The 26,213-nt window shown below is 45.3% G+C and overlaps 1 protein-coding gene across 4 annotated transcripts in view; it reads right to left on the bottom strand.

The window, feature by feature from the left end:
- Positions 1–26,213, bottom strand: part of ADGRB1 (adhesion G protein-coupled receptor B1) — a 206,964-nt gene that overhangs the window by 63,579 nt on the left and 117,172 nt on the right. For 3 of the 4 annotated variants that reach the window (XM_021387913.1, XM_021387911.1, XM_021387912.1), the window contains 2 exons: positions 21,944–22,085; positions 3,761–3,864 (listed from right to left, as the gene is read on the bottom strand). In XM_021387913.1, coding sequence (XP_021243588.1) covers positions 3,761–3,864; positions 21,944–22,085 — 246 coding nt within the window. The remainder of the gene's footprint in view (positions 1–3,760; positions 3,865–21,943; positions 22,086–26,213) is intronic. The other variant, XM_021387910.1, reaches the window with a different exon arrangement.

The following is a 26,213-nucleotide window of genomic DNA, read 5'->3' as shown; positions in this document are numbered from 1 at the left end:
ACCTCCAGCCCAGGGATACTCCACAGAAAGAAATCAGCATTCCTATCCAGGCCATTTGGCAAAAGAAGGCAGGAACTCATAGCAAAGATGGAAAACACATAGGCCTTGATGTTTAGCCAGAGGAGAGATCTGCAGAGTGCTTTCTCACTATCCCTTAGCTGCAGCACAGACTCTGACTATTTATCAAAGCACACTGCACACAGCCACCAAAGCTCGGAAAAAATCTCACTGCAAATGCAGGGAGCTCCTGCTCTGGCCTGAGTCTTGTGGGACGTGGGGAAGCCCAAGTCAGATGGAGAATGTGAGAAAACCCTGCAGTTTTTCTCTCTGTACCCATTCCACTCCCTTCTCTGCAAACACTGAGACAACTTTGCTTTCTCGTGGTGCTCATACACATCCTTCTCCACACAATCTTACTCATTCCTGCTGCCTCCCACCAGGACCACAGAGTGCCTCAGCCTCCCCAGCAAAAAGCAGAGCTCCTGGGTTTAAAGCAAGCATTAAAAGCCACTTGAGAGCTCGCTGACAACCACTAAATCAATCTTCAGCCTCCATGGACAGGGAGCGAAAAAAGCTTACACCGATATCTTTCAGCGATACAGCATTCATTCAGCTGCTGCCATGCCCTACATGCTGACGGGCTGGTGAAGAGCTATTCGATAGCAAGCATCGATCTCCATGCTATGGAAAGGTCACTCTGACTCCGGAGGCTGTTGAACCGCAGTTGAGTTCAGGGCTGCTTCTGAAACACCATCCTGTCAAGGAGTGGCACAGACCAAAGCTGAAAGAAATGCCACTGTAAGTCACTCCATCTGTTCTGATCCATGAGCAGTGCTGTTCCTTCCCAGTTTTTCATTTTCAAGTCAGACTTTAAGCAAGACCTTTTCTTTTTTTTTTTTTTTTTTTAATACCTCTATTTTCCACACAGGTGGTGGAAAACATGGCTCACACACATGGTCTCCAGCTGTGACCCAGGACAACCATAACCAGAGGTAACAAGGTCGCTCCACTTATATGGCCCAATGTGTCACTGACCTCTCTGCCGAGGCTGCTAATAAGGCCAGAGATGCACCATCTGTAGCAGAGTTTTTGCAGCCATCTGTCTACTGGGAACTGGAGTGAGTCCACCAACAGGCCACCAACAGCCATCAAACAGAAACAATGTCCAGCATGAAGTGAGATCGTGCCAAGTTGGCTGCCTCTGAAGCGATCGCTTGCATCAAGAAACTCATGCTGGTCACGCTGATGGCTGAGTAGGTGCCGCTAAGAAACAACCATTACTGAAGGTTTTGAATGGAATAAACCCATTTCCTCTCCGATATGCAGCCCAAAGTTGGGATCACCTCCTTTTTACTCTGCCCCTTGTTTTTTACCATGTTCCTTTCCCCTTTTTATTTTTTGTCTTTCTATCTTCCTGCTTCCCATGTATAAACAAATCCTAGCTGGGCAAAATTCTGGGAAGGTTTCCAGATTGTCAGCCTCAGTGAGCCTATTCATCAGAAGAGGTTCATGCTCAAGCTGAGTCTATGTATACATGTTCCAGATGCCTTTGTCCAGAGGTCTGAATGAGAAATTTCACAGCCAAAGCTCCCCAAAACAGCTGAGCTCTGGCGAGTGTGCTCCACAGAAGACCAAGCAGATAGGGCACACGGAGTTTCTCCCCTGCTCAAAAAATAGTTCACTTTGATATGGCTCCTGTGTATTTTAGCAACAACAGCTGGAATAATACTGCTGATCCCCTTGTGAGCATTCCTCCAGCTGTTGTCTGATAGACTGTATAGCATCTAGGGGCAAAACGAAGTGGAAGCCAGGAGGTAATGTTGAATATGATGTTCCTGAGACCATTATTAGAACAGCACATTCATGTCCAGCAGCTATGCCTAAAATAAAAAGGACACACAGAGTGCTCAGGGCTCAGCCACGGGAATGCTGTGAAGTTCAGAAAACATGAAAACATGATCTACAGATAAGAAATGAAACAAACTCAGCGCACCAAAGAGAAATTCTAGAGATCACTTGACCATGCTTAACAAATATTTACACAAAGAGACTTAGGATAGAGAGCCCCTTAATCAAGATATATCTGGTCTCAGGATCACTTGGAAATGCATGTCCATCCCTTGCTAAATCAGAAATGCCCATTCAAGCCTCCCATAGACATGTCCCCCCATTCATACTGAACTTGATCATTTTGGGCATAGGCATAATAACTCAAAAACTGCAATTAGAAATTAAAAAGGGCATATTTTAAACAGGGCAGACAATTAACTTTACTGTCCTCAATAACAGTAAATATTGAGGGGCATGCTCCTGGAAGAAAACATATTGCGTTACTCCAAATGACTCCGTCATGCTCCAAACTGATTCAACCTCATGTCTGAACTTCAGTTTCAGATCCTGAACTTATTTCTGATAGAAAAGAGAGGGTGAGACTCCAACACTTGCTCTTCACTCCTCTCTCCTAACTTTCCACTTGATCCTGACACCAGTGACACCAGTAAGTCACCTACCAGCGCTGCCCAGTGCTGCCCAGCCTGAGGAAAAGCAGGAGAGGACAAGGACTTGAGCAGATCCAATGATACCCCAGGCACGGAAAAACCTGAGTTCTAGATAAATGTTATTATGATCAGTCTTCAGCTCAGAGCACTCACCATAATTAACTAGCCACTATGCACTGTCACAGTATCAACAAAAGGTGCTTTTTTTTTGCTCATTTTTTACTCTCTTGTCTTTTTTCTCTAATAAAGGGTAGAAAACATCATCTCTATTTACAAATCTAAAATGATTTTACCCTTTTCTCCCTACTAAGAAGAGTCATTTGACAAAATGAGAGTCTTGCACTGATCCCTTCTCACAAAGGGTCATGAACAGTATATTCAGAATGTAGCCATTCCTTTTCAGTTTCATAGTCATTCACCTGGTTCTGATTTTCCTCTTTTGTTTATCTAGAGTCATGAAGATCTCAGCATGCCTGCCACAAGTTTAGAAAAGGCATGGGTCTCCATAGTGTAAACTGAGATCTTGCGGAATGCGATGAATCTCATGCACATCTTGGGTTCTCAGACTTGCAACAGTCCACCAACATGTATCTTACAGGGAAGTGGGCCAGTGTGGGCCTTTGTTTAACACAACTCTCCTATAAAATCACTTCAACCCCTACAAAGGGGCAATTTAAGGTTACATCTGACCTCCGTATAGGTGTACAGGAGCTCTTTGAAATGGGATGTACCGAAGAATCTCATATGCATCTGAAGCCAAAGGCCGAACGAAGCTAAGGGATTGGAGAATTATTTAGCCCACGAGATGTAACATCCTTAAGCTCCTGCAAAGTACTGTTACTACTTCAGGCCAGATGTTTTCATAATAGATCAAGGACATTTTGAAGTTATCAAAGACCCAGCCCAGAATACCTTAAAGCAACTTGCCTGCCAGGAGGCAGTGCACGTCCACCTCTCTGCAAACAAGGTTTCCTGGGATATATAAAGGCATAGAAAACAACACAAACAGCTTTTGAAAACAGAACAATGAGACTACATGAGGTCATAGTACTAATTTCACTGTACTAATTCATCTGGCACTAAAAGGAAAGAGTAATGCCAACTAAGCCACCATGATGACTTTTTACAGGACCCACTCATTACAAAGTAGTTCTTCCTCAGGCACCAGACACCCAAAATAGGACAGCAAAACCTCCAGGATCCATGCAGATCAAGAAATAGTTACTTTCCCCAACGAGAAGAGAAGAGAATGAAAGCCATACCTCCAAACAGAGACATAAATGATAATCAACAGCAAAAGTGTCAGCGAAGATACTCCACAGCCTACAATTAACGTGACAGAAGGGACCAGCACCTTTTCCATGTTCTGAAAAAGAGAAAGTAAGACATTAAAAAAAAAAAAAAAAAAAAAGACGAAGAAGATGCTCAGCAAACGCTACCAGCTCAATTTCATGGCAAGGACTTTCATCCTAATTGTCTGACTGTGCATCAACTCATTTGACCTTCACATCACACGACACATACAAATAAAGAGGAGAGAGGCCCATTAGATATTTCAGGTTGACTCTGTCTTTCTTTGGACTTAATTCTGCTCCCACACACACCAGTGTTAAGGCTGGGGTTAAAAACCTGATGTTCATAGTGAGGTGTGTAAAAGGCACAGGTTGCAAGAGGAGATCAGACCCTTCACATCCAGTGTGGAACTTCAAAGATAATTAATGAGGAAACAGCAGAAAGCTCTGCCTACACTAGAACGATTACAAATGAGCTCTTCTGGGAATGGCCGTTGCTGAAGCTTGGAGGATGAAAAGAAGGTGAAAATCTTCCACTGACTACAAACATCCATCTGGCAAGGGAGGAGCTGAAGCAAGCAAAGGAAAAATAAGATGTATATCCTCCCCAGGGAGCAGCATCTAGTCATACCATCCATCACTTCCCCACTCTTATGCTACTTGACAAGGCATTTCTTCATATGCAGGGATTCTTATGGAAAATGCTGGCATGCAATGGTTCTCCTTTGCTGTTTCAATACAAAAGATCTGCTGCTCACCACGCTTTGCAACGCCAAGAACAAACACACGTGTTGTAACTACTCCTCATCCAGTTCTCTGCATTCCCTGAGACTAACTCCATAACCAGCTAGTATCTGCCAGACTAAAACCACTAAACTCCCCTTGTTCTTAGGATCTCTTTCCCACTTGGTTTCCTCTGCTGCAGGCTTTTTATTCAGCATGTTTCTCATTCCCACGTCAGTGATCTCTGCTGGTGGGAAGGCAGAGAAGCAGAGACCCACCATGCAGCAGATGCACCAGAACCCCGTATTTAAAGTGATTAAGCAGTATGCAAAGGTGTGGGAGCACAGTCAAGGTTGTCATTAGACTGGCGCAGTACCAACACCTATTGCCACAACTACGGAGGTGAGATGGTTTCTGACATAGCAAGGGCTTAGGGTAGAAAAAAAATAAAAAAGAAAAATCAATTACGCATGAATTTGGGAATGGAACAGGCAGTCCTCTAAGGACTTGTCCAGACTATTTTTTTGGCAGGCATGAGGCTGCTCAACCTGAACCTCCAATCAGCAGGACATCATGAAGCAGAGGTTACTGCAGCTCTGTTCCAGGCTACTGAGCCTTCTGCAAAGCAAAATATATTAGCAAGGCTCAGAGCTGTGCTTATATGGAGTCTGGCCAACTCAACACATGGGCAAAGCAAATATGTCCATTGACTGAAGGCCTACAGCTAGATTTACTCCACAGAGCCCACAATGAAGAAGAGATGAACCTCCCCAGTATATTCTTATCTGAGTTGAACTATCCTGGCAGTTTGAAGGGCTTGGGAAGATCTTCCTTACTTGCATATTTCAACCATAATCAACTCTCACATTTTGAATCTCAAGGGTGGAATTAACGAGGAACAAAACTTTCACCATACCGCTGCCCTGAACCCCACAGGGGCTATTGGGAAGGCTGGCACAAGAGCTTAAGGGATCTAGGACAAAATGTAGCAATAAATTGAAAGGCTTGAATACCCAACTGGGTATATACAGCCAAAGGAGTACAGGCTGCTTGTGGGATTTTTACTTGGAGATGACTGGTTACAGATCAGTTGCAGACTGGAAGCCAAACTGAATTGCAGTGTGGTGCTAACTTTCTGCAACGTTTCCTCCTTGCTCATCATATTACCTCCGACACGTCATTACCTTAATATGACTGCACAGCTTCACTGAGTTTCCTTCATGAAACAGGAGACTTGGGATTCTCTGAACCTAACACCATACATACTATCTGAACCCATACATATCAAGGTTCTGGATGCTGAACCTAATTCAGATTGCTGAAATTATGGGACTGGATTCCAGGCAATGACCCAGTCCTTTGAACTATGAGCAATTGTGCATAAACATGGAACAACATGGCAATGAGCCTCATCAATCCATCCAACAAGGTTCTGCATCTTCCCCCACCTAAAGCATCCTGAAATACTTCCAGAAAAGGCTTCAGTTCACACAATGATTCTTCCTCTTAACTTCTATGAAGACTTGGATCACTGAGATTTTTAACACTGACTCATGTGTCTCTATTCACACCGTGAGAGTTTACTCCTGCCAAATATTTGTGGAAGGTTAGAAGCTGTTTTTTGGGGGGGAAGTAGGCAAACACAAAGTAAGACATTTCAATGAAAATATTAACATTTCAAATAGCCTCTCATTAAAAAAAAAGTTGTAATTGGACACGTTCCATGTGCTCTGAGTGCTGTAATATTGTATCCTGCTCATTATAAATTGATATGCGGAGGGGAATCTTCTGTGAACAGAAGTTTCTGATTTAGTCAGGATATGGAAGGGAGATAGAATCTCTAGCACAAAATCACAGCTTCTCCCTTTTCCATCTGTGCTTTGCTTGCTCCCTGCAGAGCCCGTTACCCCACCTCAGAGATGAATGGTTGTGATAAACTGGGGAGCACAAGCTCCTCAGACATGCACTGGTTTGTGTTCTCTCATTCCAGTCTCACTCTCAACCCTTTTTTCTCTCCCTGATCCTCGCTTACGGCAATATGAGTTCACATCACACAAACAGTGGCCTGGGATGAGCATCAATTGTGACATTTGATTTAAGTAGGTCTTGTTTCACTGACTTTTCATGGGTAACTGAATAAAAGTCGGGGAGGAGCTCCATTAAAGCAAACATAAATAAATAAATAAGGACATATAAATCACTCCTAAAGCCATCTGAGAGCAACATGAGAAACTGAGTTTGGGTTTTAATAGATGAGTAGAGTTTCTCCCAATATTCAAAACACAATAACCTTAATTGCCCTCACTTCCACATCCTCTCTGACCTCCTCATCCATCCAGTCCTGTTGGCATTGTGAGAGTGGATAACTCACACTGGCTGTAATAAGAGCAGATCACTTTTTCAGGAATAGGACATCCTAAAGGCTCAGGCCTATATAGCTTAGGATTCTGCTTTCTTTTTCCATTTTTAAGATTTCTCTGTCCTCTTCATCTTCCTTTCTGCCTCCTACATTTCTTCCCTTTGGCAAATGAAGCATCGTTTATTTTGTTTCTTCTGATTAATTAAACCCCCTGACAGAAGGTGGTTGGATGCTGTGGGATCTGAGGCTGGCAAGGAAAATTTTCTTGGAGGAAGAAGAGGGGAAAACGAAAGACTGATTTAAAAAGAAATAGTAATGCCAAAAGAATGACACAAAGGTGCCCTCAAAGTAAGAGAGAAAGTCTTACGGGAGTTTCCCAGCATCACAGCTGAGGAGCGAAGTGGTTGGTTGCAAAGGGCAGGCCAGGTTCAGGGTCTCCACCTGCTTGGACAGAAGATGGTCCCAAATGGCCCAGTCCTGCCTCTTTCACCTCCCCATATCTGCTGATGTGTGGCATTTGGAAGTATCCCAAAATGCAGATGAGACTGTTCCACTACGGAACTGGAAAAGAAACCTTAGCCTGGGCTGAGTAGGAACAGAGTTGGTTGTTATGAGTCTCAAGTCCCAGGACTCTGTCAGAAAGCATGACAAAGGAGGAGAAAAGCAATCAATGACATCAGCTAGGATGGAAATAACGAGTTCTACTGCCTGGGGCTGTTTGCTGTCCTGCCACTGCATCACTCTGCCTAACAGGGCAGAAGGACACTCCTTCGTTTCTTCACAATTTTGCTTTGCTTCCTTCTTCTTTTCTATTTCCTCCTTTTTCCTTTCTCACTCCCTTTTTTCCCTCTACTTTTTTTCTCCCTTACTTTGACCATTTTCCACGACTACTTTCCTTCCTTCTCTTTTTACTCTTAACAGTTCTCTCTGGCTCTCCTTCCTCTGTATTCTCTACATGTCTTTCTTTCCTCCCCTTAGTTTCTGCACAGCACTGTGAAAAGTGACTGCATTTGAGCTGTGCTTGTTCCATTACCCTGCTCTGGCTCCAGGGTCAAACAGGCTCCAATTAGAACAAAGTCAAAAACGCTATTTCTTAATGCCATGCAGTTTGCCTGAGACCTTACAAGCAAGCTGTTCTTTTTGCTTTTCCCTTCCTTGATACTGAGAAAGGCTGAACAAACTCTCTACAGGTACGACAGCCTACTAATAAAGTCACTGATTAAATCATCTATTTTTCTCCCAGTTTAAATGCAGGCATTTGGAACTTAAGGTGCTACGCTTTGGTTTTATGAATGTGTTTGCAATTCAGAATGGTTGCCTTGAGCCTGACTTCTAGCATATTTCAAATTAAAGATTCATGAAAGTAGAGAACTGCAGAAGTACTGGTTGCAAGGGACATCTGGAGGCTTCTAATGCAACTTGTTGCTTGGAGCAAGACTAACACCAGCATTAAGTGAGGCTGGTCATGGCATTGTCTAGATGAGTTTTATAGACCCCATATATTTCTGGTGACTATTCCAAGACCATACTACTCTGCCTGTGAAAACTTTTTCATAACATCCCGCATAAATCTTCCAAGCTATGGTTTGTGATTCTTGTCCCGTTATATCATCACTCACAAGTGAGAGGGGTTTGATTTTATCATTTTTGTGGCTGCCAATCTAATACCTGTATGCTGTGGTTATCTTCCTCTCTATAAGACTAAGTCCAGCACCCTCTATCTCTCTTCACAAGTCACAAACAGTGGTGCTCATTCTACTTTTCTGAAAAAGAAGTGGACCAGATGGATATGCTTTACTCCAGGAACTGTTCAGAAACCATTATCGTGCCACTAGACTAAAGGCTTTTCACAATTATTGAGCAGTTTTTAAAGCCACATTCTGTTGATTTTCTTGCTGGTTAGACAGCCCTTTTTAAAGCAGAGAGCTATCAAAGAGTTGTTAAAATTGCTGGAAAATAGTGCTTTTACCAGTACTCATGAAAGTGGCAGTTTTCTAAACAAAGTGGTTGATGTCCTTGCTGTAAGAAAACAACCTGCTGGAATGAATGACCAATAGGTGGATGCGCTTGAGATCCATGAAAAAATCCGGAAAATATTTTTATCCCTATTTCGTTAGATTCTGGGTTTCTCATTCAGGGTCAGGCTTTCTGTGTTACTTTGGTGGCATGCAGGTAACAAAGACAGGTGTAAATCTATGAACAAGATTTGAATGTGATGGATCTACCGTGTTATCTCCAGCTACCACCCATCAGCCAGGCACTGTTCATACCCAGGCTCCCTGTCCCCAAGGGCAGCAATCTAGGTTATTTTTCCAGGGTAATATGCAACATCTTGTAAGGACTTTGATAATGAGTGATGCTATGAAGACTTCATCTCAGTAAGAACGAGGCTCTGGATACAGTTCAGCTCATAGTGCTGTTGCTGATGCATGTATCCACCTCTGAGGATTCTGCAGAGCCAAAAGGAGTAAAGCCTTGCCCTTGCAAGTTCATACCCCAATCCCACAGCACAAGAAGCTGCTGTTCATACACCATTGCTCACACAGTGCTCAATGAAAGTAGCATGGACATCCAGATATCCAGCTGCAGGGGGCCATGCCAGCTGGTGAGGCCCATGGTGAAATTACATATATAGAAGGCTCAATTTTCATCTCCTGGAAGACATACTTCTAGCACTGGTTATTGTGGGTCTGCTCTGTCCCACAGACATTTCAGCTTGTGTTACCAGAGCAGAAAGTTCAGCTTGTGTCATACACACTAATACAATTCTTCTAGGGATGGGGAGAGAGAAAGAGCAGGGCCCCAAAATACAGGCATTAGCAAGGATTTAGTGAAGGCAAAACTGGGTCCCCACTGAAAGGAGATTTTTTGGTCAGAATTATCAGCAGCGCTCCAGAATTGACTTAATTCAGAGCAGAGGAGCAGTGAGGAAGGACCAAACGATCTTCCCACCTCTGAGGAGGGCTTTGAGATCCCTGCAGGAAAATCACTTGGTAGTGTCATTAACAAATAATTTCCTTGCAACATCTTTTCCAACATCTTCCCCAGCTCAGCTCATGTCATTGTGAGAGAGGTTCAGAGGATTAGTACCTCATTTTGCTCCCTTCATATCATAACTACCATCTTCTTGTGTCAAAGCTAATAGGTGCCCATTACTGGGAATGTATTTGTGGAACTGAGGGCTCCTTTTATGTAATTTGGCCAGTCTAAGAGGCAATTTTGTGTAATTGCAGTACACAAAAATCACCCAGAGAGATACCTTAACGTGTTACTATTTATTAACAACTGCTAGCTCTTCACTCAGTATTGAGTCTGCTCTCAAGATACAACATGGCAATCTGCATTTAGTAAACAGCCTTGACGAAGCTCTCAGGGCAGACGAGTGGTCACATAACCACTCGTTAATAGGAACTGTCAGGATAATTTCCTTCAGTCTGGTAGAGAATTACGGGAGTTAACAGCGCGCATTATCTACCTGCCAGTTGTCAGCACAGCAATCAGCTTGCTGCTGCTGTTTCAACTACCAGACTGCATTCCCAAGTCCAGAATGTGAAGTCCAGATATCAAGGAGGGCTGGATCATGCCTGTGTTAATACTAAGGAGTATTCTCCTGCTGCTCAGCCAGCTGTTCTTAAGCACTCCCCATCCCTGGAGGTGTTCAAGGCCAGGTTGAATGGGGTCCTGGGCCTCTTGATGTGGTAGCTGGCAAATGTGTCCATGGCAGGGGAGTTGAAATTGGATGGTCTTTGAGGTCCCTTCCAACACGAACCCTTCTATGATTCCATGATTATTAGACACAAGAAATAAACTCTTTGACATGAGGGTGGCGAGGTGGTGAGGCACTGGAACAGGTGACCCACGGAAATTGTGGATGCCCCATCTCTGAAGTGTTCAAGGCCAGGCTGAATGGGGCTTGAGCAGCCAAAATTGGTGAAAGATGTGTCCCTGACCATTGCAGGAGAGGTATAATCTTATAATCTTTAAAGGTCCTTTCCTATCCAAACCATTCTACAATCCTATGATTTTCACTAAACAGCCCGCTACTATTATTTAAAATACATGTTTTTATTCCCTCACTACAATTTTCCCACTGCAAAACTAGTGAAACCACTGCTTAATGAGCCTCTACTGAATATCAGCATCCCTGTGAAAGTCATAGACTGGGAACCAGGTTGCCGAGCTTGGGGACAACAAGTGAAGAGCATGGGGTCTATTCCCAGCTTGCCCGCAGGTCAACTGCATATGCATAGCTCCATTATATAGGCCAATCTTTTCAACGTCCACTCAAACGATCTGCTTCAGACTGAAAACACAGCCCTTAACTTCTCAGGGGCTTATTTTAAACCCCGTAAATGGAAGAGAATAATAGCACACTCCCTCTCTCTTCCAGAGCTTAATTCAGCTTGGATTTTTGATATGTGTAAATGCCTTCAGGGGTTCCTGGAGCTACATCAGGACAAGCAAATACAAGCATCTCTCTCTCTGCTGTGCAATATTAACACGGGGAGGTATGAAGAAGAGAGGAGAGTGTTTTTTGTTTAACTGTTTGTTAACTAGCCAGTCAGAGAGTCTGTTTTTTAGAACTTTGCTTTTATGCATATGGTAAGACTCATTCTGTTTCAGCCTTTCCCTTTAAAACACGTTTTACATGTTGGAAGAGAAAATAGAACCACTTTTAACAAACATATACACACAAAAAAGGCTGTTAATAACCAAACACCTCTGTGAGTATGCTCTCTTTTCTTCTGAGACAACAGAGGCAGATGGAACTTCATTCAGACTGTACAATAGTATCATCAAAAGCACTGCAGTAAGCAGTAAAGCCCTGTCTTGTTATGTCTGTAATTGAAAATAAGATGGTCCAGGATGCACCTGGCCACGTTGCCTTGAAACAAAGTAATATGGTTCAGCTAATGCTCATACAAACTCAAGGTTCTAAGCAGATGGGTCTTGTCCATACTGCCTCTTGGAATGTCCACGGACCACTCCATCCCCTGGACCATCCCTGGGCATTGGTGGAACACGCCAAGAAACAGTAATAACAATTACAAAATGGGGACAATTACAGGGCAGTGATAGAGTGTTTCTTCTGTACCTTGATATTATTAATATTACTATTATTACTAGTATTATTTTAGAGTATGGACATATGATCAGAGTCTAATGACATTAAAGATGAGCCTCCTTCATTGCTTCTCTGTAGTCTGGATTGTTCCTTCTCTGTACTACACAGAGGACAATCAGTTCAAAGTTGATAAATGATTTACAGTGCTTATCCTTGCATTGCTCATCTTGTTCTGCTTCCACTTCTGTGTCCTCAGCTCGACTAGCTTCATAGCAGTAGCATACAGCCCCTTGCAGGAAAATGTGTAAGATTTACACACATTATAAAAAAAAAAAAAAAAAAAGGAGAGAAAAAAATAATACTATGGCAGACTGGGAATTGAAAATGAGGGGGGAATCCAGACTGTGTTTATCCTGTTTTAAGCAGTATTTTGGTTCCATGCCAGGTGACAGCATTTCACCAAATTATTCCAAAACAACCTGCTGTTTGTTTTACTCCATCAGTGTCGTGCTGGTGAGTAATGCCAGACCAGCAGTTTCCCTACAGAACAGGCAATACTCATCCTCCCTATCCCTGTACACCCTACCCTGGAGAGAAAACCATCAGGGGAATATCTGACAGCAGGCAGAAACGAGGTGTCTACAAGATCTAAGGGAACAGCGTGGAGCTGCATAGGGGAAGGTCAAATTGGGTGTTAGCAAAAGATTCTTCACAGAGAGGGTGGTGGGCATGGAACAAGCTCCCCAGGGTGGTGGTCACAGCCTCAAGATGCCAGAGCTCAAGTAGCATTTGGACAACGCTCTTGGACACAGAGCTTGAATTTTGGGTTGTCCTGTCTGGTGCCAGGAGTTGGACTCAATGATCTCACTGCTCAGTCACTGAAGATCTCTGCGCTGGCAATGGTTCCTGATGCAACCTAAGGTTGAACCGAAAATCTTGAAGTAAAAGATTTCCCTGGAGACATTCAAGGTCAGGCTGGACGGGGCTCTGAGCAGCCTGATCTAGCTGTAGGTGTCCCTGTCTATTGCAGGGGACTTGGACTAGGTAGACTATGAAGGTCCCTTCCAACTCCAATGATTCTACGATTCTACATTTCCAAGCCATTATCAGTCCTCTGAGTCTTTTGGGAGCATGTTGCCTAGAATTTGCCTCTGAAAATGATATGAAGGGATTTCAGCTATTTAGCAGATGATGTGATTTGTGAGCATCACACAGATGCCGCATGCTGTTATGATGACAGTGACAGCTTTCTCCCAGTTGCAATCTGAAGAGCCCATGGGATCAATCATGTTTTCACCCACCCAGCATAATACACAGCTGGTTACTGGGGAGCTAGTTCCCTTTACATGGGACACTGATGTCAAAGCAGCACATCAGAAGTCCGCTTTCATCCTGATGCTCATCTCATTCACAACTGAATGACTGGAAAGTAAAACTGTAACAGCCTCTGGATTTACCACTGTGCCAATTCGGTATAAACAAGAACCAAACTGTCCCCAGTAGTAAGATATTCCCTACCCAGGGAAGGGCTGACACTATTGCCATATTTAAAAGAGCGAAAAGAACAATTTGTAATGAAAAATGAAAACATTGTCTTGCTTATGGGAAAAGAGTAGTGTCATTTTGCTTTCACAGATTTATTGCATATATTCTGTACATCCTTCTGGTTGGGAGGGCAGGTAGCAAGAGAGCATTCAAGCTACAGACCTAGTTTCGATGGACCATTATCAGACACAACATCATGCTGACATCTTTTTTAGACTGTCCCAACTTTTAGAAGGAGTTTTCAAGCTCATATACTCATAATTAAGAATCTGACAATGGTTCTGCATGTATATCGACCATTTTAACTTAAAGACCGCCTTCACTATCAAAATACTACCAGTAAATTTGTCCACTCGGCTATTCATAGAGAGAAACAGTATGAAGGCACAAGCCTTTTGGAAACAGATCCAATTTTAGTTTAAATGAGTAGCCATCTGTTGCAAAATAATAATAATAATAATAATGACTTAATATCCATGTCTCATTGCATGGCAGTTCAAGGGTAACCTAAGCCTTTAGGCAGGGCACAACAGGACTCAGTGGTGAAGGAGCTGGTCAAAACTACTTAAAAAAGGTTTTTCTGGGCAAAAGCTCTACAGAGCACAATAGAGACAGGTACAGAATGCTTGACGTTTCAACCATCTCCCACTTCTCTGGGGCTTCAAACACAACCTGCTTAGTTCTTAAAGGGCTTTGAAAAGGAAGATAATCCCATTTAGCACTAATGCGCTGACTCCCACCCCTAATGAGCCAATGAAACCAGCCTCCATCACCCACTCCTTACCATTTTCAAACAAGCACCTTTGTGCTGTCTCCCACGTTGTCCCACGCAGTGGGAGAAGTGATCCCTCCCCTCCCCCCCCAAAAAAGAAGCCACCTAGAAAGCAATCCAGTGCCCCTTCTTTAAACCTCCTCTGTAAAAGCTGGGTTGGTGCAATGCCTACGAAAAGCTCTTGACGACGGCAGATGTGCCACGACTTGCTGCTATGACTAAAGCCCTCGCGCTGTTTACACGTGCCCCCACGCCCGCCTGTATCCATGTGTTGCTTTTTCTCCTGCGTTTCAGCTGGAAGCTATTTTGGACTGGGTTGGCTCTTCTGGCCCATTCAGCACTGAGCAGATTGCTGAAGTCATGCTCTGTAGCTAAGCCTCCTAAGCAAATTGGTGGTCCAAGTTACATGTGATAAATATAAAATAACAGAGGAACAAGAGCTTTCTCCCTTTTACGCAGTAAGAAGCAGACACAGAGGAGACCTGGTTTACAGGCAAAAGGGCAGGGAAAAGACCTGCCAAGCTCATCTCACCCATTCGCTTGCCCCAAAGCCATACAAACCATTCCTAGCTCGTTCAACCAAGTCTCTGCTGATGGAGGCCTGCCTATTCTACACACCCAGGAGGTTTTCCCTTGCACCTAAATTAAACCTTTCTCACTGCAGTTCAAGCCCAATCCTCAGCAGACACAGAAAGCAGATTACTCCCTCTTCTCAGCTCCTTTCTATCCATTTGAAGGCTATTATCCTCTTTCCCCTCGGCATTTTCACCTTGAGAAACAACACAAACCCTCCCACAGAACTCACCCCTGCTCATTGCTGTCCGTGTGGAGGGTACCGTGCCAGGTGTGGATGACACATTGTCCCTTCCCACGTACACAGACACATACAATCACTCCCACACTCATATATTGTACCAGTCCTGAGCACAGAGCATCACAGAGAGACACTGCTTACCCCACTTTACCCCACTTCTGGCCCTAGATGGCTCAAATCACTGCAGGCTGAGACTGAGAGCTGCTTTTTGAACCCCTAGCAAAGGGGAAAGTGGGAATGGGGAAAACCCGGGTGTCCTGGCTTAAATCCACGTCTCTTTTAATGGAGCAGTAAGCCATGGCTCGGTAATAGGGCAGCTGTCACACTTGCTAAGCTGCCTTCGTGGCACCAAGCCATTAACCACTGCAGGTTCAAAATGAGCACCAAACCCCTCGGGAGCACCTGGACAAGCAGCGCCCCAGATGCAGACAGGGAGATTTTAATTCCAGCTGAAGCCAAGGGACTAACCTCAGCCACGCTCTGTTCCTAGGGTCACTTGGTTAATGCCAGAGCTCTTCGCATCTGAACACTGAAGGGTGAATTAGGCTCGGTATTACTCACGCTGAAGCAGTGAATCCCACAGTGTTTTAAGCTCACAGCCACTTGATCATGCTCCTCTCTCCCACGTCCCCTTCAGATGGAGAGACAGAGGGTGATGCAGCATTTGCCTGCAGAAGAGTCGCTGCCAGGGCTGTGCGGAGCACTCTGGCTTCGGAGAGCTGCAGCAATCCCACCTCCCGGAATTTCCAGCGAAAGCCCCGAGTGAATCCACAAGCGCGGAGTAAAAAAAACTCAGCAGTCAAAAGCTGTCAGATGTTAGTATCGACTGAACTGCTCGTTGGATCGACAGACAGCTGAATCCGCAGACAGCCAAAGGAGGTGGGATGTGGGGAGGACTGCTTAATATGCTGAGCCAAATCCTCCTATTATTACTTTGTGTGCTACCTGCCTTCTTTTAATATATTCCGCTGTTGTCTCTCCTAGAAACGCAGCACTGAGAGGGATTTCCTACAACCCTTGTCTCTGTCTCTTTACTTGCATTTGTTCACACACTGATCACTTATTCGTGGATTCCTCAGTTATATGCGTACAGCACATAGCAATCTCCATCCACATCTCACACCAAAACAGCAAACCCAGCGTTGCTCTGCTTCTTGGCACCTGCAGCAGTGCACAGGCTCTATCAGTATTCCTCTTTCTCTCAAAGCCCATCAAAAATCATTAACTCCATGTTCTCTCCAAACTCAATGAGGGTTAGCCCAAAATCTTCCTGCAATGCATGCTGACAGACTTCAAGTCAGCAATGACAAAGCAAACACAGCAGGTGACTTCCAGAAAAGCGGTGATGAGAGATCACAAATCAGCCCCTCTGTTAGGAGGCCACATTTAAAAAACTAATGCAGTTCTCATGGTTAGATGCTGGTTGGCCATTGGGCCACCAACGGGCATCATATGTCCTCTCTGTTTTCCTAATTGTATTATGAGAGAGTGGGAGGAGAAAACCCAGCTGGTTCATGCTCCATCCACTCCATGCTAACAACGCTTGGACAAACTCAGGGGGATTGTACCATATTTAGTAAATAGAGCATCCTTGCAGAGCAAGAGAAAGAGCAGCACGGAGCTTATGATTTGCAGAATCACGGCTTGCTCCCAGTGGCTGCCACAGACCTGGGGAAGGACCCACCCTGAGTAAACATAGCAGCACTTGCGCCATAAGATTCCCCAGTGTCAGCACAAAGCTCTCCTGGGATGGGCAGCAGTCCCAGCTGGATTTCCCTTCTTCATGTTGGCCTCTCAGTATTTCAATATCAGGCAATTTCAGGAAGTATTTCCAGTTCAAGGGCTCTGTAGCAAGAGGCACAATCAGCCGAGACATACTCCACATGCAGCAGGGCAGGGTGATAAGGTGCCAATGCCACAAATGCGTGATTTGGACCTCAGAAATCCAAATACTCACAGCTCTGCCCTGGAACAACTCTTGCTAACTGAGCAAGCGGAGGTTCCTAATGCTCTCCTGGGGAAATGACAGCACTTGGACCTTTCTGTAGCACCCTTCAGGCTCCAGGCACCGTACAAATGAGGATGCATACAGGCTGGGATGTCACCTGCAAGGGTGCTGCAGCTGGGGAAAGGGAAGCAGGAAGCAATGAAGTGATTAGCCCAAGGTCACGATTTCATCTGCAAGCACAGGAACAGCTCCCAGTCCTGTGGCTTAACCAATACATACAGATACACCAACCTCACGAGCTCTTCACTAGACCCACAGTGCAGGATGGCAGTGGTTTGACACCTTAAGAACTCAAGCCAAGCAAAAGTGAGAACTTCTCTTTGATAGAAAAGTCAAGGTTTTGAATCAAAGAGTTAACATTGCAGGAGAAGCAGCATTATTCTTAAAGAAACCTGCGAATAACTGTGAATTTGAAGACTGGTTGTTCTGAAGGCATGCAGGAGGCTTTGTTCTTATCCAGGCTCCAAATCTCAGGTGATAAACAATGGTAGAATATAAAAGTTAAAATACTCATCTCCAAATAAAGTGCCCTGGTCTTATCAAAGTGAAGCACTGCCATAATTTTCCATCAAAAGTATCGTCAGCCCATTCCGAGCAGCCATTCTGACCCGGCCAAGATGCACACTGTGAGTCTATTCTCTATGCTTCATTATTTCCCCAGGGTAAAAAGGATTTTTTCTCCTCTGCTGCACAGACATCATCGGGATGTTTTCAGATAAAAAAAAAAAAGTAAACGCTGTGAGTCGAGAGAGGAGCTCTGAACTCGTTGTCCCCTTAGGTAAGAAGCATACCAGGAAATGTTGCTTGCCTTAGTGCAAAGTGAAGCAAACAGTATAAAATCCACTTTTTTTTTTTGTATTGCAACAACCTGGGACATCGCATCTCACTGCTGCAATTACCATCTCACCGACACGTTTCCAAGCAAACTCAGTACTTCGATTGGTACATTATCACTGCTCTAAGAGCTCAACTTTAAAACTTAGTTGACTTTATAAAGACCAGACATGGCAGGCAGAAGAGATGATACAAGCCAAACTCAGACAAGACAATCCAAGAGTAAAAGGCTGCCCTGCAAATCCCCAGCCTCCTGCTCTCTTTCCTTCTGTTGATGGATGGATGGTTGGACTAGATAATCTTAGTGGTCTTTCCCAACCTTAACGATTTTATGATTTTTCCCATCTCCAATGAATTGGCAAGAAATATTGTAAAACACCATCACCAGACCCTTCATAATTTCCTTTTGCCCTTATCATCCCCCCTTTCCTCATCATTAGCGCTGCTATTATGCGGGTGTAGCATTGGAGTGCGTCAGTACCATTCCCTTACCAAGCTGGGCACGGGGTAAAACCAAGATGAAAAGACAGAAGCAAAACCTTGTCTGTGTTCTTTAATTTAAGACCTTTTAGTGTCCAGTGACAGTCAGACAGCAATCCAGCGAAACTGACAAGAGAAACTGCCTCTGTCTAATTGAAATAGCAGGATCCAAGGGAAATCAGACCCAGAGAAAGAGCTGAACTCAAACTTCGGATTTGGTCTGGGTCTGAACAGCTCCATCATAATTTAGGGGTGTCTGTTTCAAAAACTGTTCCTAAAACCAGCCCATAACTCCATCAAAATCAAGGAAAACTGCTTTCTTTCCCAGCCACAAAAGCAACACCCAGGAAAATCCTGTCCTTGGCACATCTGAATCAGCTGCCCGGGTACCAACACTTGTTCCCCGCAAACCTTTTCAGGTCCCTTTTCACTGCAAAGAAGCTGTGCCCATAGCAGGGTTACAAATATTTCAAACTGCCAGGGCCAAAGATTCCAGAAGGGAGATTTATGGCAATAAATAATATTAATGACACAGGCGGACAGAGCTTCTTGTCTGGAGAGCTCCAAAGGCACATGAAAAACTGCACTATAAATGTCACCACTGCAGACACCAACACTGACGAGATGCCACCTCTGGGGAAGGCAGGCAGCTCGGAATGACACTGGGACAAGAAAGCAGGAGGACTGAGTGAGCAGTGCTCCATAGCACTGACAAATGCTGGGCTTTACTTAGGGGGAATTCAGGTCTCAGCTTTCCTCCAAGCACAGCCAAAGAACTCATGAACTCGTGAGCTGACTCCAGTCTGGGAATGAATAACGAATTGTGAAGCTACAACCCAATCAACAGCCAGAAGAGCTGGAAAGAGGATGGAGGAAGCAATTTCAGACCAAAACCCCAAAGGATCAGCAGAGAGGTAAGTTGCAGATACAATAAAACATGTGTGGGGGAAGGAAGCTGCATCCTCCTGCAGCCAAGTCCAATCTCAGATGTGTGAAAATGCCTGTGCTGATGATAAAGGGCTTACACCAATTTGTGGTACCCAGATAACTCCCTAAACACCAAGATCTGAGGGAGCAGTAGTATGTGGCCATGTCAAATTGACTTTTTTATTTCCCAAGCTGCTTAGTTAATAAACCCCAATCCCTCTGTAAACATAAAGTTAGCTCTGCATTAGAGAAACTCCTGTTTTATCCAAGCCACAGACTCCTTTCTCTGCACTTCCCAGCTCACTTCCATAAGATGAGCACAGGACCTTCCCCAGTTGCTCAGCTGCACACCTGGGCTCACTTATTTCAAGCTTTCCCTTAAAAGTATTCCTGCAGCAGTAATCTGGATTTATTGTCTCTGATAACCCTTCTAAACTTCACTGGGACTGGGTCGTTTGCAATGACCATGTAGTGTCCTCCTACCACAGGACAAGGCTCACCCACCCATCATCCCTGTTGTCATCACAATGTCCAGAGCTGAAAGTTTAAGCAGCTGTAAGCTCAGGATTAAGGATGGAGTATTGCTACTGCAGGATGCAGTGCTGCAGGGGCATGTATGGACTGTAGAATCACAGAATCAGAAAATGGCTTAGGTTGGATGGGACCTTAAAGATCATTGAGTGCCAACCCTCCTGCTGTGAGAAGGGTTGCTACCCATTAGATCAGGCTGCCCAGGGCCCTATCCAACCCGGCCTGGAATGTCTCCAGGGATGGGGCATCCACAGCTTCTCTGGGCAGACTGCTCCAGTGCCTCACCATCCCCTGAGTAAAGAATTTCTTCCTAACATCCAACCTAAATTTCCACTCTTTTAGTTTAAAACCATTCCCCCTTGTTCTATCACTATCTACCTGTGTAATTACTCTGTCTCCATCCTGCTCATAAGCTCACTTCAAATACTAAAAGACCACAATGAGGTCTCCCCAGAGCCTTCTCTTCTCCAAGCTGAAATATGAGGCAGAGATCTGTCGGAGATGGGTCCCAGATGGCTCAGTCAAGCTCAGCAGGGCCACCTTGGGTACCACCTGGGTACAATTTGGGTACCACTCCAGTACCAGCATGGTTCTCTCCCTTCCACACTTAGTTTCAGACAGCAGAACAATTTCCCATGGAAGAAGAGAGCTGTGGGGACATTGATGCAACCAACTCAAATTGGATACTAGGAAAAATTTCTTCTCAGAAAGAGTGGTGAAGTATTGGAACAGGCTGCTCGGGGAGGTGGTGGGGTCACCATCCCTGGAGGTTTTCAAGAAATGTAGAGAGGTGGCACTGAGGAACATGATTCAGAGGACATGGTGGGGATGGGTCGGTGGTTGGACTAGATGACCTTAGCGATCTTTTCCAATCCTAACAATTCTATGATTCTATGAACTCTTTGTAGGTCCCCTCCAAGCAGGAACATGCTCCTACCTTCAAACCTTCTTCAACCAGAGCATTGCTTTGGAAATAAGAAGCTCAGTGCCTCTCTCCAGAGGACCCAAAGAGCAGTTCTCCACAGGGCTCAAGAGCCCACTTGGAGTGGCTGGGCCTGCACGGGGCCTGGGCAAACACAACCAACACTGTGTCTTTAAAACCACTTCAGTGCAGATGTTGTTTCCATGGTAACTAGTGGACCAAATACATTAGTGTTTCTAATAATAAACCGAACCTTCATCTTGGAAAATGTGATCCCCCCCCTCCCCTTTACCAACACCACCCTTCCTTTCTTCCTCTTCCCTCCCCTTTTGCTGAATTAAGCCAGCGTTTAACAAGCAAGGCATAATTAGTAAATAATTGCCAGGGCCCAGTAACTCCCAGTGCCCAGCAGATGGAGGAGCGTGGAAGGGGAGGAGGGGGAGCTCCTCTCCGTGAACTTGGGACAGCATCCAAAAAGGGAGGAATTACCAGGAAAAAAAAAAAAAAAGCGCAAGGTGGAGGAGAGCAGCCCCTTCGGGCCACCCTGGCAGTGCCCTGGGTGCCCTGGCAGCTGCCCCGTGCTCTGACTCAGGGTGCAGCTGCCCCGTGAGCATTTCGAGGAATCTCCGTCCGAGCAGCGGCGGCGGCATCGCTCCGCAGGCAGCGGATGAAACTTCGCGCACACCCCCCTCTGCAACTCCCCCGTCTTTATTCTGGCGCAAGGGATCACCCCCCCCAAAAAGACCCTGAGCATGAGATGGGGATGTGACGGGGACGCAGAGAGACACGAATATAGGATGGGGATGATGCTCGAAATTAAGACACGTGTGACGGTGGAGTGGGGGGAACCCCCCTCCCAGGCACACACTTCAGCAGCGTTCCAAAAACACAGTGCAGGAGGAATGAGGAATAGGGAGGAAGGGGACATCAATGCAGCAGCATCCCCAGCTTGTCCTCCCCTCCCCAAGCTGCGGCCGTGGAATAAAGGCAGCGAGGTGGGGGTAAGGATGTAAAGCCCCCAGGGATGAGGGTGCTCGCTACCTGCACCACTTGGGCTTCGGTTTGTGCCTTCCCATCTCTTCTATTTTATCGTCCCCCTGCTCTTTCCCTTCCCGCCCCGCAACCCCTCCCTTCCTCATCGTCCCCTTTCCGCGGGTGACCGGAGGGACTCACCATGTCGGGGCTGAGCTGGGCTAAGATGGCGAAGGCGGAGAGCTTGTCACAGAGGCATTTAGTCCGGGAGGCGTCGAGCGGGACCGTTCGGCAGCCGCGCCAGGACCAGGCGCCGGGCAGGGAGGCGGAGGCGGAGGCTCTGCTGGAGGGAGGCAGGGAGGGAGGGAGGAAGGGAATGGGGCGGCGGAGCGAGGAGAGAAGGAGAGCGGCCGTCAGCGAGGGTGGTGAGCGGGCACGATGCCGCGGGGGGGGACGCGGTCCCCGCTGCCTCCCTCCCTATAGGATTGAGTGTAGCAGTGGTCCCACCCCCAGCTCAGCTCGGGACCTGGCCCTACCCTGGTCCTGACCTTGTTTCTGGACCTGGTCCTGGACCTAGACCTGGTCCTGACTTTGTTGCTGGACCTGGTCCTGGTTCTGATCCTGACCCTGATCTTTATCCTTATCTTTAGCCTTACCCTGGTCCAGATCTCGTCCCTCATCCTGATCCTGATCTTAATCCTGATCCTGATCTTTATCCTTATCCTGGATTTGATCCTGATCCTTATCCTGGTCCCAGACTTACTCCTAATCGTGGTCCAAACTCTGGTCACGATCCTGGTCCTGACCCTGATCTGGTCCTGACCCTGGTCTTGACCCCAGCCCTGGCCCTGGTCTGTCCTCAGGTCTCCCACTCCCCCCTGACCCCTCCATCCCTCCCTCACATACACACACCATGTAAATGCCCCTCTTCACACCCATGCACTTGCCTACCCCTATAGCCTTGTCCCTCCTATCTCATATACACCTCACTAGCCCTACAGCTCTGACCCAAAAATCCCATGTATGTATGCATAACCTTACAACACTTTCTACACCTGGAGATCACAGAATCATAACATTATCCCAACAGATTCCACACATGGATAAACAATCCTACAGCTCTGTTCTACGCAGATCACATATACCTCTCTAAGCTTATAGCCACATCCTGCACAACCCATACATACCTCCCTAAACATATACCACTTGTACCACATACACGCCATACACAACTCTAACCCTACAGCCCTATACAACATTCTATATACACCTCCCTAACCCTACAGCCCTGTATTACACTACTCACAGACACCTCCCCGACCCTACAGCCTTGTACTACACAACTCACACACTTCTCCCTGACCGTATAGCCCTGTACTACACAACACATACACATCTCCCTGACCCTACAGTCTTGAACCACGTATCCCACATACACTTGCCTAACCATATACCCCCCATACAACATCCTATATACACCTTCCCAGCCCTACAGCCCTGTACTATGCAACCCATACACACCTCCCTAACCTTATATCCGTATCCTACACAATGCTTACGCACCTCCCTGACCCAACAGCTGTGCCCCACTTATCCCATACCCATACATCTCTATCCCCTACTATCCCACATATAGTCACAGAATCCTATAGCCCCGTCCCACACCCCATATACATCCCACTGCTTTCACTGGAGGCACACTGAAGGGACAATGCCCCTGCTTTGTAACAGCATCCTCCAACAAGGAGGCAGAGCAAAAGGGCCATAAGCCTTCACTGGAAGAGCATGGGTGTAAGATGTCCTCCCTCCACATCTGACCGTCCTCAGATGAAGGGACCTCAGCAAGAACGCTAGCAGCACGCCGAAGGCAGCTCCAGATGGAGCCAAGCTGCTCAGCTGCCTTAGGTGTATCACAGATGGCCTGAACTTCATAATGCTGACTCCAGCAAACCTGGCGTGAGTTGCTGAGAAGTTTTTTTTTATTTCAGAACTCAGCTCCATGCAAACACTGACCAATTCCTCCCCCAGTGAGAGCAAAGTATCCATCCACTTCCATAAAGAAGAGGGCTGAAAGCAGAGAGAGGCTGGGAACTAGCAGGGTGACAGAACATCAGTGCACACAGATGATTCAGTTATGAGTATCTGCTTGGATCCAGTTTAACACCTAGCACCAAGCCTTCCTGAATTATCATCCTTTGGAAAAAAAAAAAAAAAAAAAAAAAAAAAAAAAAGCCAAACTAATTTTACTTGTAGGAGTTATCCTTGATAAGACAAGAGATAATGGCTTTAAGTTGCATCAGGAGAGGCTCAGGTTGGATCCTAGGAAAAATTTCTTCTCAGAAAGAGTGGCCAGGCATTGGAACAGGCTGCCCAGGGAAGTGGTGGAGTCATTGTCCCTGGAGGTGCTCAATAAATATGGAGATGTGATACTGAGGGACATGGTTAGTGGGCATGGTGGTGGTGGGTTGATGGTTGGACTAGATGTTTTTGGTAGTCTCTCCAACCTTAATGATTCTATGATCCTATCAATAACACACAATCAAAACACTTTTTCTTGCACCTGTGCAATCTTTTCTAAATGCCTGAATCCTACTGCTTGTCCATCCAGCTAATGGGATTTGCCCTTCCTGGATAGTCAGCTCCACAATGCACTAAGTCACATTACATCCTCAGGTTTGTCCAGATCAGTCGTTGATTTCTTCTATGCATCTTCTTCAGTTCATGGAATCATAGAATCATATAAAGGCTTAGGTTGGAGGGGACCTTAAAGATCATCGAGTTACAATGCCCTCCAAGCCCCCATGCCCTGGGTACAGTTGCCTACCACTGGATCAGGCTGCTCATGGCCCCATCCAACCTGACCTTGAACACCTCCAGAGATGGAGAATCCACAACTTCTCTGGGCAGCCTGTGCCAGCAATTCTGCACTCTCCGAGTGCAGAGTTTCCTCCTAATACCTAATCTAAATCTCCCCTCTTTTAGTTTCAAGCTATTCCCCCTTGTCCTATCACTATCAGACCACGTAAAAAGTCAGTCCCTCTCCTTCTTACAAGCTCCCTTCAAGTACTGGAAGGCCTCAATGCCGTATCCCTGGAGCCTTCCCTTCTCCAGGCTGAACAAGCCCAACTCCCTCAACCTGTCTTCATAGGAGAGGTGCTCCAGTTCTCTGAGCATCTCTGTGGTCCTCCTCTGCACCCTCTCCAACAGCGCTGCATCAGTTCACCTACTCCCTTGGATAGGACTGAATGATCTCAGGCTAATCTCAGAGGGAATATAACTTCTGCATTCTCCTCCATATGCATCACTTTTACTTCCAAGAACTGTGCTAACCAGTTGTTCTGTTTATTCACTGTCACCAAGAAAAATGCCTTATTTATGATGCGTAAAATTAATGACAAATGCTGAGACTCTATCAAGCAGTTATGTATTCTCATACAAAGCATTAATTTAGCTTGACAAAATCTATTTTCCATAAGTCTTCTTTTTTAAGGAGTATGATATTATTCAATTATAACCATGATGTTTCCCACAATCCCCTCATTTTTGGATCCGCTATCAGATGGTGGGTTCCTATGCTTAAGACAGATGTGAGGCTGATGGCTCTGGAGAGAGGACACACGGTTCTCTCCAGACTTAGGGAACTTCCACTCTTCTCTTAGTGAAGAACAATGATCTCCAATTAGCCTTACCCTGCTCTTTTAAAACTCTTGCATGCAAAATTGCTCAGACTTGTATCTCTTAAAAATGTCTTACTTTATTAGATGATGTATGGCATTGTTTCTAGCAGCTGGTGTAATGAAAAGTATTTCATTAGCTTGGGTTGTGGATTAAGTAACTAGGCTCTCTTCCAATTATAGAACATAGACATTTATTGAAATTTCTGCATTATTATAAATAATTCTGTCATTTTGAACTAGTAACAGACCACTACCATTAGAATTTATTTCGGTTTAGCATACACTAAATTTTCCTTTTTACTCACTTTAACAATCTTGAACAATAAAATTCCTTTTTTTTTTCTCTTATCTCCCTCAAGCTTTTAATTTGTATTGCTTGCTATCAATTTGTCCTTTCTCCCTATCCTTAAAACAGTTTTTACTTTTCCTCTAAAAGAGACTGCTGTTTTTGCAGTTATTGGCTCTCTTTGCTCTCCTTTTTGTATTATTTTGTTTGTTTATGTGTGAGTGTTCCTTAATGCTGTAGTGATTTCTTTTCATTTATGGTTCTTAAAAGGGCTCCTACTTATCTGTATTTTTTCCCATTTAAACAGTCCTCCACAACAGATATGTACATTTAAAGCTATCACTCTCAAAGCACTGAATATACGTACATTGACACACACACACACTCCGTGCCCCAAGCAACTTAGGACTCTAAAAAGTGTGGATACAATCGCCTTTACATCACTTTCAATCCCCAAACTCAGATTTGCTCATTTACCAGCTTTCAGAGTAGAGTAGGACAGATCTGG

This window comes from Numida meleagris, chromosome 2 (assembly GCF_002078875.1).
Source record: "Numida meleagris isolate 19003 breed g44 Domestic line chromosome 2, NumMel1.0, whole genome shotgun sequence".
Taxonomy (NCBI): Eukaryota; Metazoa; Chordata; class Aves; order Galliformes; family Numididae; genus Numida; species Numida meleagris.
This window is presented reverse-complemented; position numbering and strand designations above follow the sequence as displayed.